Consider the following 17574-nt stretch of genomic DNA (forward strand, 5'->3'; position numbering starts at 1 on the left):
TTTCCTTTCTAGGCCAGCACTCTCTGTTGCTTTTGGCACGGTCCTAACAAGCCAAGCTTGCGAAGTCTGATCTCCACCTTAGGAAACTTCAGGCAGAGAAAACCCAATTCCATGTCTAAGCACTGGACCCATGGCTGACCACCCTCTTGCAAGTTCCTGCTTACAACATGGAGACAGGTGTGCAATGGAGTAATTTTAATTCTTGCTGGAAAATCAAATAGCAGGCTTACATATGTGCTTTACCAAAGGCGACACACAACTTGTGACGTACATGTCGTGTTTCTGTGACTACATGGAAGCCTTGGGCCTCGGTGCTGCAGTCAGCTGATGAGGTGAGCATGTCTCCCACGAGCCTACGAGCTCCTTCAGGGCAGGACCAGACCAGACCCTTGCCTTTCACTGCGTACACTCAACGCCAAGCACAGTTGCAGTCATAGCAGGGGGTCATTACTGAAATGTCGCTGTATGTGCTATGGCCAAATATTAGTGAGGGACAAGGGAAGGCCAGCTAACTATAGCTGAGGCTCTAAAATAATTTAAAAGTAAACCTATTTGCCATAGACATCTTTGCCACAAGTATTTCTGCTACAAATACTTTTACCACGTAGCTAATTGGCTGTGAGACTCTAAGTATGATGGTTCTTCACAGATGGGGATAGCGTTATAATGAGGGAGACCAGCTGTCTCCCCCCAGAGCTCCACTACTGGGGGGACAAAGGGTGTGCGTTCCCACCTTTAAGACAGAGGCTATCACGAAAGCCGATTCACAGTCTAGCTGTACTTCAACTCCGGAATTCAGTTTCTCTCTCAGCTCTCTGCAGGATTTCATGTTGGCCGACTGTCTGAAGATCCCTTTTGTGAGGGGTCCTTTCTGATTAAGGAAGAAAAGCATATCCTATGGGGAAGCAAAGGAAACAAAAATCAAAATGGCACTTGAGGCAGAAGGAGCCGGAGAACACACCGCTGCCCTCCCCGGCTGCCAGGGGCCGGGGCGGCCCAGCGGGAGGCACTGAAGGGCTGGGGCTGGATGGGCTGCCAGTGGATTAAAGCCACTTTGTATGTGTGTGTGTCTCTAAATCTACTTTCTCCCATTTGTTCTTGCTACATTTCAACACTTGCTTTCATGCGACTGTCATTTTTCAGCGATCCAGTAGTCACTTCAAGGTACCTGTTACCTCGTCTCTCTCCTGTCTCACTATTCTTTGCCCACTGTTCTCTAACATGAAATCTTGTCCCCAGACATGGAAATGTTCTTGCCAAACTCATCCTCCACTTGCTTGTCTTGCTTTTCATGTGACTTTACACTTCATCCTACTTCCTGTGTTGCCTTCTTTTAAAATCAGCCTCCAAAATCATCGCCTCCAGGAAGCTTTCTCTGTCCCATTCTATTCCAATCAGTCTTTCATTTTGCTTCCTTTCCAGCTGCGTGTCCTACGCTTGCCGAGGAGGAAGAGAGTGGGTGCCGGAGACATGCAACCCACAGGACCTGAGACCTAGTTATGGCTCAGACTTGCTGTGTGTGACTTTCAGTAAACTTGAGGGGTTTTTGGGGGGAGTGGGGCTTTAATTTGTGAAGTAGGAATGATGGAGATGGTGATGGTGACGGTGACGATGGTGATAACTACCTTCTAACTCTGTTGTGAAGGACCAGCGATGAAGTGGCTAGAATGTGTCTGGTACTCACAGCCCCACAGCAGAGCATGAAGTGCCAGGCATCTGGGACGGTGCCTGGAGGGTACCGGACACTCAATAACTGCTGCTTGACAGGGTTCATTTACTACCTTCACTGAAGACCATGCACACTCAGTGGCTTTCACCTGATCTGTTCTACATACAAAAGGTAACTAAATGCCAGAGGATGTATCTGCATGCCTAAACGCTTAGAACACTAATAAGAAGTATGAGGTTTAGTCCCTGCTGCTAAGGTGACTGAAAGAGTCATGTTCTGAACAACACAGGGTTCAAGAAAGGATGTGAGAGGAACGTGCAGATAAAGTGCGCTCTCCGTCCATGGAGCAGACAGACTCTAGTTGATCTGAGCAGGTTCGCGCTGCTCCTTCCTGCCGCCAGCAGACGAGACCATCCCTCCCCATCACATCTGCCTTATTATGCTGCAATAGTTTAGTCAAGATTTGTATTCTTTGAAGTAATAATAAAGGTTCTCAGCCAAAGCCATGAGTGTCCACAATTTTTCCATTTGGGGTAGAGTTTCCCTCCAGAGCTCTCCTTTCCTGTTAAGTGTTACAGACCAAAACGAGACTTACCAAGAGAGGTTTGGGTAGATTGTCGTTCTCACAGATATCTGGCAAAGACACTCCAAAGAGTTGTCCCGGCTTTGGAGACGTTGGTGACATGGGCTGGTTGTCCAGGTGGGTGCTCGAGCCCCGCCAGAAGGCCCAGTTAATGACAGATCTTCTTTTAAATGTCTTCTGACCTGAATCTAAGGAAGAAGTGAGATTATTAGTAAACCTAATTTAATTCATGTAATCTTATTTCTATAGTTTCCATTTTATAGTATGCTCAGCATTTTATAAGGTAAGGAAACATTAAACGCTTGGGTTATTCTCCCCCCCATTTTGGGGACGTCACTGGTCTATGTACTTGAATTCTGGAACCAAATTTTCAAAGGTCAAAGAAGGGCTCCCCCTTTACTGAACTTACAGCACAAAGCATTTCATACCAACACACAGGCCATTTTAAAGAGGAAACTAAGTGAACAAAAAAGCTGAAGATCAAATTAGACCACAACTCAATAATGAGAAAAAGAAAGGAAGAAGGAGGAGGAAAAGGAGAGAGAAGGAGAGGGGGGAGGGGAGAAGGACGAGGAGGAGGAGGAGGAAAAGAAGAGGAAGAAGACAAGGGGGAAGGGGAGGAGGCATCGCTATGAAGGTGCTCTCTGAGAACAAGAGCTCTCTGCTGCCTGATGCCCCACTCTGCTGTCGAGCACAGAGGCAGGAAGCTAATGCTCTGCATTCCCCCCTTTTCTCTCCAACTGAAGACTTTTCATGTATCTTTTTGGTTCCTGACTTTAAAAAGTATGTTCAAGGCAGCATGGATGGATGAAAACATGAGTGAGACTCGCCCTTGCCATGGTAAAGTTTATAATCTTATGGGGGGACAAGATTGGTGATGGGTGGTGGGGGGACAGCAAGTATATTAATAAATAAAATGTCCTAAGGGAGGAACAAGGCACCAGAGGCATTCAGAAGAACCATGAAGCACATCTGTCTCCCCTTTGGGAGAGAGGGAGCGGTCCTGCAGGCACCTGCATTGGATGTGAATTTTGAATCAACACGATTTCAACAGATAGAAGATCCAGCATCATCCCTCATGTCTAGTAAGTACTCAATAAATCATTCTCGAACAGTAACTGAACTGAGCAGACATATAGGTGAAAAAAGACAGCAGGAACAAAACAGGCAGGAGAAAGGTCAGCAGTGAATCACGGTTTTGTGAGATCATAGTTCTAAAACAGTTCTGATGTCATCTGCATCTAATTTTAAGACAAAAATGGATGAATCTGCACAGGATCTGATACCTAAAAAGACAGCTCTTTAGGGTCCTTTTTGATCTTTCTGCCACCTACACCTCCTGGCCTAAACAAATACACACAGGTAACAGCTATAAACTCCAGACAACACTTAAATATGTAAGAGCCAACCTGGAGACACTAAAGAGTGACCAAAGGAAGGCACAGAGTGAAGGCAACAGTTTGACACCTGGAAGAAGGGAATGGCATGGCGCTGGGTGAGGTTCCCATTTTTACAGCTTCTTCCATGAGCACAGGACCCAGGGTGGCAGGGGTGACTAAAGTTTGGAGAGAGACCTGTCCTCTTGTTGGTTTGAAAAAACTGTAGAGAATGGAGTTGGAGATGACCACAGCAGCTGGATGGTGAAGGGGGAACCCCAGGAAGGAGCAGACTAGTGGGAGCCCCAACCCAACTAATGGGCATGAATTCTGCCCAAGTCTCTGGCTGACCCCCGAAGCCTGCGCTGCGTGGGGCAGATGCAAAACAGCTCTTGAGGCGAACGGGCCCCCAGGTGGCACCCACATAGAGTCTGACTACATTTTTCACCAGGGACAGTGCATGAAACTGGTCATCACGCTCTGGCTGTGAGGCCCTGACACCCAACCATGCTGCCAAAGATGGTGCTTTACCCCTCAGCTCTCTCTGACCATGGGGCACGAAGGGGACGATGTTGGGGGGGCACCGAGGAGACAATTCCGGGGGGGGACACCAAAGGAGACTATTCCGGGGGGTGGGGTGGGGCACCGAGGAGATGATTCCTGGGGTGGAGGGACACAAAGGGGACTATCTCGTGGGGCAGGGCACCAAGGAGACGATTCCTGGGGGGCGGTGGGGCACGGTCGGCAGTGCCCAGTGCTCATTTCAAGCAAGTGTTTCATACTGTTTATTTCCTCAGCATAACCAACATAAACCAAATACTAAAAAAGCCACGTCATGGGAAGATAATCAAATAGGAAACATTTTACTGAACAGCATCTAGACCATCATCCACCCCTGGCTTCCTCAGGATACAGGAAGTGCATCATAAATGCTCATACACCCAGGTGTAGAGGTCTTTGTTTCAGGAGTCAGGAGCCCAGCTAGACTCCCGCTTCAGATATTTGTGCAAGTTACTTATCCTGCTTCTTCACTTTAAAACGAGAACACCGCCCATAGCTCACAGCCTCACTGAGAGAATTAAGTAGGATAATGTTTGAAAAGCATTACTTTGCCCAGGGCATAGGTCCATAGCAGCCTCGAACAGAGCTGCCAAGACACCAATCTCCTCCCCAGAAAGAGGACCTCCTCCCCACATCCATTCTCCACTTGTTTAACAGCCTTCGGGAAGTGTGCGGACAGGAAGGAATCCCAGACTCTGCTTAACTAAAGAACTTTCTTCCTGTCCTGACATTCCCAACTCGTACCATCTTAAAGAACAGGAAAGGAAACTGAACCCATTCTTAAATCCAGGAGGGGTCTCCTGTGTGCCAGCAAAGCCAATCTGTGCAAATGTTTGTTGAGTATATATGTTGACATATGATGAGTAGTTGTACTCAGTCTAGTTTCCTCACATTTAATCTGGTTTCATTATTTCTAAACTATCAGATTTATTTGATTTTTTTTTTAGCTTTCATACACTTCTTAGGAAGAATGCTCTATCATAAAGTTATATACTCAGCTATCCTATGCGTGCAGACAGAGGATAAAGCAGAAACTGAGTCCTGAACTTTATTACAAATACTTTCAGCTGCAGCCATGTCTTTTACAACGTACAACATTCAATTTCAGAGCTCACGTTCCCTCTGGGATTGAGAGAAAAGAATCTCACTAAAGTTTACTTTCTTGTAGAACTTTAATGCACAGCTCTTACTTTCCAAATGTCAAAGACTGATGAAAAGACATGCAATTGCTATAAAAACTGTAAGGGAGATGTAAATGCAGGGCTGGTGGAGTTCAGGAAGGCCTAGCGGCCCAGAGAGCCCTGACAAGGTCCAAGCCAGCGTTTCTCCACGCTTCAATTAGGGAGCTGAATATTAAAAAGTATAATTCTCAGAAGTTTGTCCTCATAGATTGTTAAAGAATAATCACAACAAAAAACCCTTTAATGAGAGATTTTAGCAAGATGGTGACATAGGAAGACCCTGAACTCACCTCCTCCCATGCATACACCGTATCTACAGCTACCTATGCGACAGTTTTCTCTGGAAAAAAACCTAAAAACTGGCAGAGAGACTGTCACATTGGGAAAATGAGAGGGAAGTGGCTAGAAAAGGCTGAGACAATCTCACCATAAACCCCACCCCTAGTGCAACAACCCACAGTTGGGAGGGAACTTAAAATCTCCTCAAAACCCGGACCTTCTCCAGAAGGAGTGAAAGGTTTGTACCCCAACTTTTAAGGTCTGGCACCTGTGAGACAAACCCCTAAAACATCTCACTTTGAAGGCCAAGAGAGCTCATGCCCAGGAGACCTGTGGGCCGTGGCGGACTGGGGAACAGTTCTTAAAGCACTCGTGTGCACACTACCCACCCCAGGGCTCAGAGCAGAAGCAATTCTTTCCAAATCACTGACTTCATGTTAAAGAGACTCATTTCCTAATTTTAAGGCACTGGTCTGAGGGGCAGGGCCGCTGGGATACCCCCCGGAATATACAACGGGGAAAGGACAGTCTCTTCAAAAGTGATGTGGGTTCATTTCTGGGCTCTCTATTCTGTTCCACTGATCCAGATGTCTGTTTGTGTGCCAATACCATGCTGTTTCAATTACTGTAGCTCTGTAGTGTTGTCTGAAGCCTGGGAGGGTTATTCATCCAGCCTCCTTCTTTTTCTTTAGTAATGCTTTGGCAATTCTAGGTCTTTTGTGATTCCATATAAATTTTATTATGATTTGTTCTAGTGGAAAAATTGGAGAGCAGTAAGTGAAAAATGAAACTGGACCACACCATACACAAAAATTAATTCAAAATGGATCAGACGTGAATATAAGACCTGAAATCATAAAACTCCTAGAAGGAAACATGGGGGTAAATTACTTGACACTGGTCTTAGCAATGATTTTTTTTTTTTGCATTTGACACCAAAAATGAAAAACAACAAAAGAAAAAATGAAGGAGTACATCAAACTAAAAAGCTTCTGCACAGCAAAGGAACCCATGAACAAAATGAAAAATCAACCTACTTCAATAAGGTGATGGGAGAAAGTATTTGCAAATCACATATCTGATGAGGGGTTAACATCTAAAATATATAAAGAACTCATATAACTCAACAGCAAAAAAACAAACAACCCTATTAAAAATAGGCAGAGGATTTGAAGAGACTTTTTCCAAAAAACATATAAAGTTGGCAACCAGGCACGTGAAAAGATGCTCAACATCACTAATTCTCAGGGAAATGCAAATCAAAACCACAATGAGATAGAAACTCACACCTGTGAGAATGGCTATTATCAACAGGACACAAATGACAAGCGTTGGTGAGGATGTGGAGAAACGGGACCCTCACGCACTATTGGTGGGAATGCAACTTGGGGCAGACGCTATGGGAAACAGCATGGGGGTTTCTCCAAAAAGTAAAAATAGTACAACCATATGACACAGCAATTCCACTGCTGGGTATTTATCTAAAGGAAACAAAAACACTACTTTGACATTTAATGACATTTAGTGAACAAGTAATGTCAAGCTACTTTCACACTTTTCTTGCCGTCTAAAGTCAAAACAAGAAGCAAGATCTCCATTCTCATAAAAAAATTGTAGCGGATATATTTTCTGAGCTCAAACTACATGTCTAGCAGTATTTACCTACCTCAATGTAAGTGCAAAGGATACTTCTATATTTGAAAATCCTTTAACTGTGCAATTGACCTGTGCAAAGGGGAATTTCATGTTTCAAAAGCCTTTCACTTCTACCTAACTTTCAATTGGAAGTGATTAATCTGCAATGAAATGACACGCCAAAAGGCAAATATCAAAAGAAGGATCTAACAAAATTCTACAAATGTCTCTGAAGAGAGAAATATGCTCAATTAAAATTGTACGCTTGTAGCGTGGTATGTCAGTATTTGGCAGCACCTACTTGTGTGAAAAGGTATTTTCAAAGATGATGAAATACACAAAACCTCACTACAGATCAGAACACTTTCCATCCAATGGTGATAATTGGAATACTAACTTTGCACTTCAATTAAGCCAAATGTTATTCCCCCAAAACAATCCTATTCCTCTCATTAGCAGATCTGTACTACACAAAATTGTACTCTATTACTACATATCAAATGTCATCGATAAAAAATTTGTGAAAATTTGTTTTTCCTCTTGTTATTTAAGTACCTGTGTAATAATGTCAATTCTGTCTCTTGATCTGCAAATTTTACTACCTGGCCCTTTACAGAAAAAGTCTATTGAGCCCTGGTCTAAGTCAGTGGTTTCCAAAGCAGCTGTTCATCAAAATCTTGCGTATTAAAAAAATACAAAACTGGTTCACTTGTTAAATTTTTAGTTTCACATGTAGGTTGCCACCATGGGTCTGTAGTCACTCCATTCCCTTAGTGTGAATCATCCTACAGCTGCAACCAATATCATCCTACTTCCAGCAGAGAGAAGCAGAGGACTAACACACAGAGGATGCCTACAGTCTAATTAAGCAAGCTGTTGACAAAGTTGGGTAAAACTCTTAGGATTCTTGACCCCTGATTGTTTTGGTCAAGTCAGTTAAAATAAATTTATTTTACTGACAAGGGACCCAGAGATATCATTTTGAACAACATGGGTATAAAGATAGAAGAGTAAAACACCATTTTCCTCAGCTTAGTTATAAAGGTGACATTCCCTTTGTGTCTTCAATGAGTACCAGCAACAGACCTGTCAATAAAATAATTCATTCAACAAATATTTATTGAGTTCAATTTATATATGCAGACACTGTTTCAGGTGCTGAAAACATAGCAGTGAACAAAACAGACTCAGCTCTCTGCCTTCATGGAGCTCACGTTTCAGGGGATGGAAAACTGTAATATCTCCATAGCACCCCAAAGACGTGGGTAGAGGGCCTTAGAGTTCAAAAACTCACTTTAACTCTGTGGGAAACAGGTGCAAATGCAGGGTAAGTTTTTTATAGCTGGTGTTGGCAAGATGAAGGAGTCCTGACCAGTGATTTCAATAAAGTATAAAGTTTGAGGCTAGGTCATCAACCGAAAGAGATGGGGCTGGACATGCATGTGTCGGGGGATGAGCATAAAACAGTGGCCACTGTCCATGGGGCATCCCAGTTTGTTCAGGTTTACAAAAGCAGCTCCAAAAATTCAGCATCAATTTTCTGCTATCCCCCCACCCCCACCTCACACTTTTTGGTCTGACACATTTGCTTTCATTTGTATACAATCTTACTTTCAGACTGAGGGTTTAAAGCTCAAACACAGGTTAGGGTAATTAATGATGGTCCTCCTACGTTGAACACCACTTTTTATCACTCTGGAGTCTTTATTATGGGGAGGGTAACAGATGGCTATGTTCCCAGGGAATTCAGATTAGCTTAGCAGACTAAGGAGAGATTTCTGTGGAAATTACCTTCATCTTCACATGATTATCAGTACCAGGATCCAGGTAGGGCACCAGCATCTCCTGACACCCATCACGGACGGCCTTCTTTTAATAATATGATCATTTAGGGGGAACACACAATGCAATGCATTACAGTACAAAGAAGGCATTGAAGCACCTGCCGCATTGCCTGGTGCCTTTGACTCTGCAGTGGGCATAAAGCTAAAGGGGGAAGGACAGTGAAGAAAGAAAGAACAGACCGTACCACAACCAGCTACTGATTACCCATCAGTCACCCCTACCGCTGATTTATAAACCCATCTTCTAAAGCTACATCTTTCCCTTCAAAACACTTAGAAAACTCAAAAGAAAAAAAATACCTCATCTGGCTGGAAGTTTGGGTCTTTGCCTGTATAAAGGCAAAGAACTTTGAAAACTTTGTTTTCAGGAGTGAAAAGTTTTGCTAAAAAAAGGCTCTCATGAAAGAGAAAACTCACCACCCAGTTGTTGGGCCACAGCCAGCCGGCTGGGCTTCAAGATGAAGTGACACTGCTTCTCTTGGGGCAGCTGTTCCATGAAGAAGGACTCTTGGAGGTTTGAAGGTGTGGGGAAGTCCTTTGACCCCTGCGTCAGGAGTGCCTTGTCTCGAAGGTGACTCATTTCAATCCCATAGGGGAATTCATGTCCTACACAGAGAAAAATCTAAATGTAGACTTTAGGCTGACTGGCACTGTGTCAGTATGAGCATGTGTGCTACAGACTGGAATGTCCTGCAATTTGCTCCTGGGACTTTTGGTATAAAGAATCCTTTTGTTGACTGAGCAATCGCCATGCACACTCTTACAGTTGGAGGCCACTGTGTAATGCAGGTGGCCCCACCAAAGTAGTTTTTTTTTGGGGGGGTACAGAGAAGAAACAAAGAGAAAAAAGTCTTTAAAGAATATCTTGTTTGGGAATGCACAGGTTAGTTTGTGAGTTGCATCCTGTTGACTTTTCCTATGTTCACATCTGAGAATACTGAAAGGCATTCTAGTTTCTCCTTTGACACTACCTACCTCTGTAAATCTTCAGCAAATCCTTGACCTCTCTCAGCCTTAAGTTTATGATTTAAAATATTTATCCTACCCATCACACAGTATTATAAGGATCAAATAAGAAAATTTAGTGGTTAATAGTATTTAAATACAAAGGGCAAATAACTATATATTTCAAAGATCACTATTATTACTATTATTCAATACAAGATATCTACCTGAAAGAAGACATTTTATACTCTTTATTAGTTATAGAAACAATTAGAGTTACTCAAGGGCTGGCTTGTCTGACTTACGCTTCCCTCCCACCATGCCACTCTGAGGCCGTTATTCACAGGCAATAGTTAGAAGGAAGACTGCAGGGTATGAGAGACACAAAAACAAGATTCAAAAAGGAGTTTTCTAACTAGAAAAACTAAACCCTGGACACCTGACTGAAATATCAGTTTTTGATCTTTAGTACACTGAGTAATTTCATTTTCTCAATTCTTAAGTACCATTGGGCTGTAGATTTGTTTACTTTTTAAGTACAGAGAGTAAGGTCTCTTCCATTCCAGACTTATCACTGAATCTAATTCAGTGAACTTTTCCTTTTCATCTTGCATAGGCATATAGTGTCAATGTTTCATTGATATTAAGTACTACAGCAACTTTCAGGGACTAAGGCAGAAAAATAAAAAAAGACTTCTATGACAGCAATAAAACAAAATTGATTTACCAAAATAACCAGTAGCTAATCCACAACTGAAATTTGCAAGGTGCAGTAAAATATACAATGGAGAATTGCTGCTAAGTAACAACCATGTCCCATATCCTTTTTTTTTTTTTAGTGAGTTAGAAATGAAGCTTCATGTTGTTTTAAGCCTGAGAGTTACTATCTACATAGTTTTAATTAAATTAATATATTTTATTAAAACAACTATTTTAAGTATTTATTTGACTTTTCAAAACAGCTTTAATTGTTGCTCATTGACTTTTACACAAATGACAACATTAAGAAATAAACTGGAAATGAATGGAATATTTTGTCCTCAGCTATGTGCATGATGGCTTGCTTTAAAGCTGAGAATATACATTTCATAGAAAAGTTTGGATTTGGGTTATTCGGATCACTTGAAACCTGAATTACACTGTAGTGATCTCACAGGTAAATGAAAGGATGACATGAGATAACTCGTGCGATATGCTTTGCATAATGCTAGGCAGATAGCAAGCATTTAAAAATCATTAACAGAAATCGTCATCATCATCAATGTCATCATCTCAAGATTTGCTACAGATGCTGTCCCTTATTTTAATTGCCCTATTTCCATTAACTATACTGAAGGACTTCACTGATCAAGAAATATTTTTATAGCTAAATGATTTAAATAAGGTGAGATGTGACCTATTTTCCAGTAATTCCTCAAAACAGGTGCTGGGAAGTTTGGCTAGAGAAATAGCAAAGTAGTTAGTTGGTAGGGTAGTACCTATTGCTAAATAAGTCAATAAAGATTTTTAGGAATCTAAATGGTTTAATTTCATTTTCTTTTTTGATGCCTAGCAAAGATTTGGGTACAGGGCAGGTGTTAAATACTCACTGATAGATTAAGAGGCATGACTGGATCATAGAAGGTTTTCTATAGAGGCAAACAGCAGGAAAAGGAAAGGAGATTCAAGAACTCAATATGAAAAATAAATATACAGGGAAAATGGGATTCCAGCACATCTTGCTTTCTCTTAGAAAGAAATTTTTAAAAGGTTTGACAAAAATAGGTCTATTTGTAAAGTGAAAAAAAAAAAGAAAGGAAAATTTACATTTCTCTTCCCCTCTACACCACTGGTTACTTGAAGAGCTATCATTTATCTGCACATAGGACATACTTGATATATGTATTTATTAAATGAATAAATGAATATTACATGGGATTTATTATTTAATAGTATTTAAATTTAGGACTGTATGACCAACTCTCTGAGACATTTAGAACTATAACTAAAACACAATCCATCTTATAGTTTCACAGAAACTTACCAATAAGTGGGTATGGTGCCTCCTCTTTGCTGGAATTCACCCATAATTTGTACTCTTTCTCAGAGCCCTTGGAGATAAAAGAATTAACAATCATCCTCTCACACCTGGTAACTGAACAAAGACATATTTTTTGGCATTTCTATGTTTTGCAAAAACATAGGGCCACTATAAATGCTTTCATGGTTCATGGGGGTGATATGGTTTTTGAAGGTGGCAATGCTGATTCCTACAACCCATCTCTCCTCTAACCCCTAACAGATGATTCAAAATCTTGGCCTTTTCCCCTAGTGATGACGAGGGATCCATGAACTTCAGTGGAATCAGGCTCTCAGTATTATGGGTAGCCCACAGAATGGGAAATCACATACACACCCTTTTGTAAAGTAAAAAACAAAAAAAAACCCAAAAAACAAAAAACCTTCCTGGTTTACTAAAAGGTTAATCGATCTTATTTAGAGTCCTGACTTCTGTTAGGTCTCTGTACTTGTTAGCAAACACTAGAATTAATTTCCAACGTGCCCCTGCAAAGACAACCTTGTTATCCAGAAAACCACAACACTGCTGTGTCTGTGATGAAAAAGTAAAGTCTCAAAGTCTGATTATTAACTCGGCTGCTCCTGAGTGGAAAGAAAAGACTGACCAAGGGGCTCTGAGGAGACAGGTAGTTGGCACAGTGTGCGCTGGCTTTATTTTGGGCAAGTCCAGTCCTGGGGACAGAAAGGACAAGAATTCTGTCTAGAGAACAGGCCCAGTTATGGGAAACAATGAAACCATTCACTAGCAGAATTACAACCCAGTAATACTAAAAATCCCATTTGAAAGAAATAATATCAAATTATACAGACTTTGCTGTATCCTCTAGAAGAGGATAAAGCAAAAATGTTTAAAATGAAGTCAGAACAGAATGGCAATATTTAATATTCTTGCCTTTATCTTCTGATTAAAAATCATGACCCTGACCTTATAATGAAGGGAACAGGCTAGGAGACCATCCTGCCAAGTCCCCTCCCCTACTTTGTCACTTCCTTTCCTATCCTCTAGTCAAACATTTTTATTGCAAACAGGAAGAGCAATCTAGTAAAAATCCTTTCTTTTCATGTAGGGTAGCGTACACATTAATAATTCCTTAAAGCAGTATAACCAGAGAGACTCAATTCCTAATCCCACACTGAATAGAAATACTTTTGGTGTGATGAGACTGATCACTTATCCAAAAGAAAAGCATAAATAAGAAAATGAGTCATGTCATTAATTAACCTCCCTTCCTTCCCTCAAGCTACTCACTCTCTTCCAATGTATAATTCTATAGGCTTAGAAATCTATGCAGAGGGGCCTGCTTTACTCAGCACATATATATTTAATTATACCTTAAATATATTTCTAAATTGAACTAAAATAAATCAGGTATCTCATTCTAAATTTTGATTCTTTCTTAAGGGCTAAACAATAGCAATGTGTACAAGCAAATCAAAATACTTAAGACTATGACATATCTTAAATATATGTCATGTCACGTCATAGTATCACTGTGTCTTCATATGTATAGAGAATCTCACGCAAGAAATGGTATTGTCCAAGTGTTTCCTTTGGCATCCATCCTTTTGAAAGTCATTCACTTTAATACAAGGACCCACTGTGTGGTGTTTATACACCGGTAAGGAGGAGATGGGACTCCCCAATGCTCTTTCCCTACCTCATCCTCAAACATTCCAATCTTCTCCACTAACAAAAATGTGGTGTGAGGCCTTCAAATCCATGATCTAATTCAAAGCTTATTTTTTAATTTACCAGTTCATCAGAAGCACCATCCTTCTTATCCTCTGAACCTGTAGCCAGTGAATATGGTTTCTAGCTATATATTCTTTACGTAAAAATTCTATAGAGTAAATCCTTCAGAATTCAGCATCCTAAGACTGAATTGAATTTTGGGATAATAAAGAGAATAACAGATAACAAAGATGAACTAAGACAGGAAACAGGGAAAGAATAGTCATACAATGACAAGTGAGGAATGGGGAAGGAGGTTATTAAGAATCTTACACAACAAACAAACCCTCAAAAAGAATAAAAAAATCTACTGTCCCTATTTTCTACATTTTTGGGGACAAAACAGAACTTTAGTATCTCTAGTAATCAGCTGTCTTATGATGGAAGGGATAATATTTACATGAACCTAAAGTATCAAAGTTTGTTTTTAATTAAGAATGTCTAGCAGAGTAACTTACAGTTATCCCTAGCATTGGTAGGGCCGCGTTGATAACGTCATTTGCAGTATCTGTATTTGTTACTGTTATAGTTTTAGACTGTATAAAAAAAAGAAATAGAAAAACACAGCTATAAATAGAGAATTTTAAAACAGGTGGACAAATAATTATCATCAAATGGTTATCTACAGGCAAATCTTAGTTTAAAGTGTTTAAAGAGTAAAGTACATGGCCTAAGTAGAACACAAACCCTTGATTATAATTTATTTTCATCCTATTATATATGATGCCTTTTAATACAGCATCTCTTTCTTTTAAAATAAAGAATATGTGGCTCACAGAACATAAGACCTTAAGCCAGACAGAAAAAGAATAAAATATTTCAGAGAGATTACATGAATCACCCTCCCAACCAAAAGAAAAAAAATCAGTGAGGCTGATCACCCAGCCCATGACTACTTCCATAATGCAACATGTTAGTAAAGAAGGGACTGCGCTGGATTAATTCCTATTTCTTCTTGTGTACTGTTTTCACAGTGTGGGTTTTTATTTCTTTGCATGGTAAAAAGTCAGTTTAGGTAAAATCAGAACTAGAACTGGTTACAAAAGACATTTCAAGTTTAGCATTAAAAAGCCCCACTGTTTATTGAGCACTTTCTCTATGTCAGGTGCTGCGGCTACTGAAATTTTCATTTCTGAAATCTGGAGTGGCCTTAAAACCAATGAGTCTACTGAAGAGACTGAACATTTCAGAAAGCTCAGTCCTGTTACCAGCTTTGCCATTAAACAGGGTATCTGTAACAGCTCTGTGCTAAACCACGGTGAGAAATGACTATTTAATAGTACAGTTCACAACAAAGAGAATAACAAGATTCTGAAATATCTATAAAGTTCACTGAATTCCAAGACATTACTTAAATATAAGACAATGCTATGCTATAAAAAGTAAGTATTTACTATAGGTAGGTTCTACATGTTACAATGATCAGATAAATCAGCAATTAGGGCTGTGTCCCCGACAGGGCTTAAATGGCACAGATAAGGCAGCATAAATAGAAACAAAATGATGTATACATATGAAGCTAAGTGAAAGCCACTGATAACTCATCACTCATCCCTCTGTTATAGAGCATTTCTTCTCTATGGGCCAATTACTTGACATGACAAATTGCTTAAATTTGTTAACTGATTTCAAATTGTGTTCCTTGCAGCTCCAAGGTTTATGCAGAAGTGTCTCAGAACCCAGCAGGGAGGGCTCAGTGTTCACCTTCTACCAGAATGGCAGAGATGTTTTTGCAAACTTGAGATAACTATCATGAAAGGCTTCTGCTTTTTTACTTTAAAGTCTGAAAAACCTCTCCATTTCATATAAAGAAACAGTATAAAATCTTTTGTAAAGTGAAGCGTCTATCCTGTAATACTAATAATCACCTGCAATCTATCTGGTTTCTAAGACGATGACTTTTCTTAATATTAGAGACATCTGCTCGAAACAGTAATTATAGGATGTGTATTTTTCCCCGCATGCCTCTCTGGTATACAAAACAAATGAATTTTAGCAGATAAGTTTTCTTTGGCTAGTACACAAAATAAAGAGACAAAACTGAAAATGTGGCTATTTTTTCTATATTAGCAGAAGTCACTAGCAGGTGGCACATAACTGAAGGCCAAGGATAAAGAACACTCTCAGACATGCACTCCTGCTTGAGGGAATCACTCTTTCTGGCAGCAGGGCTCCCCGAAAGGAGAGTGTTGCCATGAAACAACTTCAGAGAGCAAAGGACAGTGTGTTGCACCATCATGGACTTCACCAGGGTCTAGTGATAGAACAGAGCACCCAACCTGACCACAAACAATATGATATAAAAATAAAGCTAAGTGAAATCCACTGGTAACTCAACCACTCAAGTTTTTATGGTGTGAGACTGCACAGACCTTCTGTAGCAAAGTAAGGGGCAGAAAAAACACCACCGTTTTCCTGCTGGCTTTCGTTCAGTGGTTATGGCAGATGGTTACATTCAGGATTTTCATGGAAAAATACCTTGAAAATTTTTTTCCAACACTTGCAGTGTATGGAAAGTGTGTCCTTGAGAAAGAACTGGTTTTAGAAGAGAAGTGAAAGAAGAGAAAAATTTGATTATTTCCCTCAAGCAGTGGCATTTGGCACTAGTATCAGACCTTTGCATAACTTTTGCCCAAAATATAACTATTTTGTACTACATATCTGTCCACACACAAAACTACTCTGTGTGATCTTGAGCTCCTGTGACGTGTGACAATCCACAGTATCATGGAAATATTCATGTTTCCGTTTTGCTCATCGCTGATAACATGGTGGCACTTTGCTGTATTTCAGTCATCACATTCCACATAATGACTAGGGCTAAATAGACTGAATTTTTTCTTGACCAATATGATAACAACTGTGAGGAAGAAACATGCTGATCCATTAAAAATACCATCTCTCCCAGCTCATCCATTTATTAATAACCTGAGGGATTCAATCCCTAAAAACTCAAAGAATGGAGAACTTTCCGAAACCAGTCTCTCCTTATCTCTACTTAAGTAGTGACAAGTTGGAAAAAAGTTGCTTAATACTAATAGGAAATATCTCCTTATGGAAATGGCTTTACAACAAGCCTCTGCAGCGGCTTTTGGACGGACCCAGAGAAGCATGGATGCCAGAGGAAGGCAAGAGACACCTGACAGGCAATATCCTTCCAAGCATCAATGTTCAACACTGTAGTTAACAAGAATTTCTCTTGTTTCATTTTCTCTAGGGTTACTTGTCACTTATACAAAGATATACATACACCCAGGAAAATGTACTTCCCCACATGGTATTTCTAAATGCCTACCTTCTGTAGACTGTACACAGTCTGTCTGTCTTTCTGTCTACCTGCCTGTCTCTCTTTTATCCATGGTGCTCGGCCTTATGTAGGGACCTGGAACTTAATTTTTTCTGGCTTAGAAACACTTACACAGGTGCAATTCCCAACGTCCTTGGCGACGACTTGGAGCGGAATGCTCTTCGGGTAGTCCTTCTCTTTCTCTAGATTGATGTATCTAATCAAATGCAACAACAATCCAAAACAACACGGAGTCAGATGGATTTTCCTAACGGCTTATTTTTAAATCAATCTATTTTTGCTAATATTTTTCAATATACTTATATGCTGTTTTTTAAAAGACAGGTGGAAAGACTCAGCAAAGTCAAATTACATTATGGATTGGAAGATCACTTTAAAAATTCTCAGGACATTAGGCATGGGCA

General features: G+C 40.4%; 1 protein-coding gene across 1 annotated transcript in view; it reads right to left on the reverse strand.

Annotated features, from left to right (window-relative positions):
• LOC141575533 (rho GTPase-activating protein 20-like) overlaps window positions 1-17574 on the reverse strand; it is a 67873-nt gene that overhangs the window by 8698 nt on the left and 41601 nt on the right. The window contains 6 exon segments of the mRNA XM_074354930.1: window positions 734-895; window positions 2265-2440; window positions 9546-9734; window positions 12097-12163; window positions 14322-14399; window positions 17282-17366. Of these exon segments, the coding sequence (XP_074211031.1) occupies window positions 734-895; window positions 2265-2440; window positions 9546-9734; window positions 12097-12163; window positions 14322-14399; window positions 17282-17366 (757 nt within the window).

This window comes from Camelus bactrianus, chromosome 29, assembly GCF_048773025.1.
Source record: "Camelus bactrianus isolate YW-2024 breed Bactrian camel chromosome 29, ASM4877302v1, whole genome shotgun sequence".
Classification (NCBI taxonomy): Eukaryota; Metazoa; Chordata; class Mammalia; order Artiodactyla; family Camelidae; genus Camelus; species Camelus bactrianus.